This window comes from Eimeria mitis, genomic scaffold, assembly GCF_000499745.2.
Source record: "Eimeria mitis Houghton genomic scaffold, Emh_scaff736, whole genome shotgun sequence".
Classification (NCBI taxonomy): domain Eukaryota; phylum Apicomplexa; class Conoidasida; order Eucoccidiorida; family Eimeriidae; genus Eimeria; species Eimeria mitis.
Genome location: NW_013575371.1, coordinates 2,176 through 3,610, shown reverse-complemented (window position 1 = coordinate 3,610; position 1,435 = coordinate 2,176). Strand labels below are relative to the sequence as shown.

Below are 1,435 nucleotides of genomic sequence, written 5' to 3'. Positions count from 1 at the left end.
TGGGGTGTATAGGGACCTCTGCTGCTGTACAAACAAGAGCCCCCCAATCGAGTTTTTTCAGCAGAGAAATTAATAAACTTTTTTGTAGTTCTGTCTCCGTTGTGATTGTTGCTTTTTCTTTGTTCTCTATTTTTATTTTTAGGGGATAACCACCAGGACACTGCCGCCGGTTGCTGCACAAAACCACAAACCCTAAACCCTAAACCCTAATAAACCCTAAACCCTAATAAACCCTAAACCCTAAACCCTAGAATATATACATACATGATCAGAGACCTATGAACATCTATACATTTTATAAACAATTGCAATAAATACACAAATATATACAAGAGAGATGCATATAAACACTAGGGTTTAGGGTTTAGGGTTTAGGGTTTAGGGTTTAGGGTTTCTAGGGTTTAGGGTGTAGGGTTTAGGGTTTCTAGGGTTTAGGGTTTGTTGTGCTGAGGGTCCCCGTGCAGACGCTCACATTACTACTACTACTACTACTGCTGCTGCTGCTGCTGCTGCTGTTGCTGCTGTTGCTGCTGTTGCTGCTGTTGCTGCTGTTGCTGCTGCTGCTGCTGCTGTTGCTGCTGTTGCTGTTGCAGCAGCTGCTGCTGCTGCTGCTGCTGCTGCTGCTGCTGATGCTGGCTTACCACATGAGGAGGTTATGCGTGAGGAGCCGCATCTTGTTGAAGACCCGCCAGGCGCATCGAACGTAAACCCTAAACCCTAAACCCTAAACCCTAAACCCTAAACCCTAGACCCTAAACCCTAGACCTTAGAGTCGAATGCAAACCCTAAACCCTAAACCCTAGAAATAAAAACCCCTCAATATGAATACTACTACTGCTTGGGGTTTTCTTCTCTTTATACAAAACCCTTAACTACCAATCATAAACCCTAAACCCTAAACCCTAAACCCTAAACCCTCATCGGCAGCAGTAGGAGCTGCAGCGTTGTGTTCTTCTCCCTCCTCTCAGCAGAATATAAAAAAAAAATAAATATATTAATTTAATTTATAAATTATATTGTAAAACCCTCGTAAACCCTAAACCCTAAACCCTAAAAACCCCTAAACCCTAAACCCTCAAGCCGTGTGGGGCCCCCCCCGAGCGGGGGCCCCGCGGCTGCTGCATCTGTCCCCCTATCTATAAATAAATAAATAAATAAATAAATAAATAAATAAATAAATAAATAAACATTTTTATTTATATAATTAAAAGGAAAATAATAAAATTTGCTTGCATTCATATATATACAGAGAGGACCCCGATCAGCAGCAAGTGCAGCTGAGTGAAAACCCTAAACCCTTTTTTAGGGTTTAGGGTTTAGGGTTTTGGTCCTCTTGTTCTGTGCGTCACTGCACATATGCCTTCAAGGCTCTGCTGCTGCTGCTGCTGCTGCTGCAGCAGCTGCAGCAGCAGCAGCAGCAGCTGCAGCAGTTACA

The 1,435-nt window shown here is 43.2% G+C and overlaps 1 protein-coding gene across 1 annotated transcript in view; it reads right to left on the bottom strand.

The window, feature by feature from the left end:
• Positions 1–488: 488 nt before the first annotated feature.
• The window catches only part of EMH_0021090 (uncharacterized protein), a gene marked incomplete at both ends in the record, with an annotated part of 2,074 nt that continues 1,127 nt past the window's right edge, over positions 489–1,435 (bottom strand). Inside the window, one exon of the mRNA XM_013501684.1 lies at positions 489–632. Coding sequence (XP_013357138.1) covers positions 489–632 — 144 coding nt within the window. The remainder of the gene's footprint in view (positions 633–1,435) is intronic.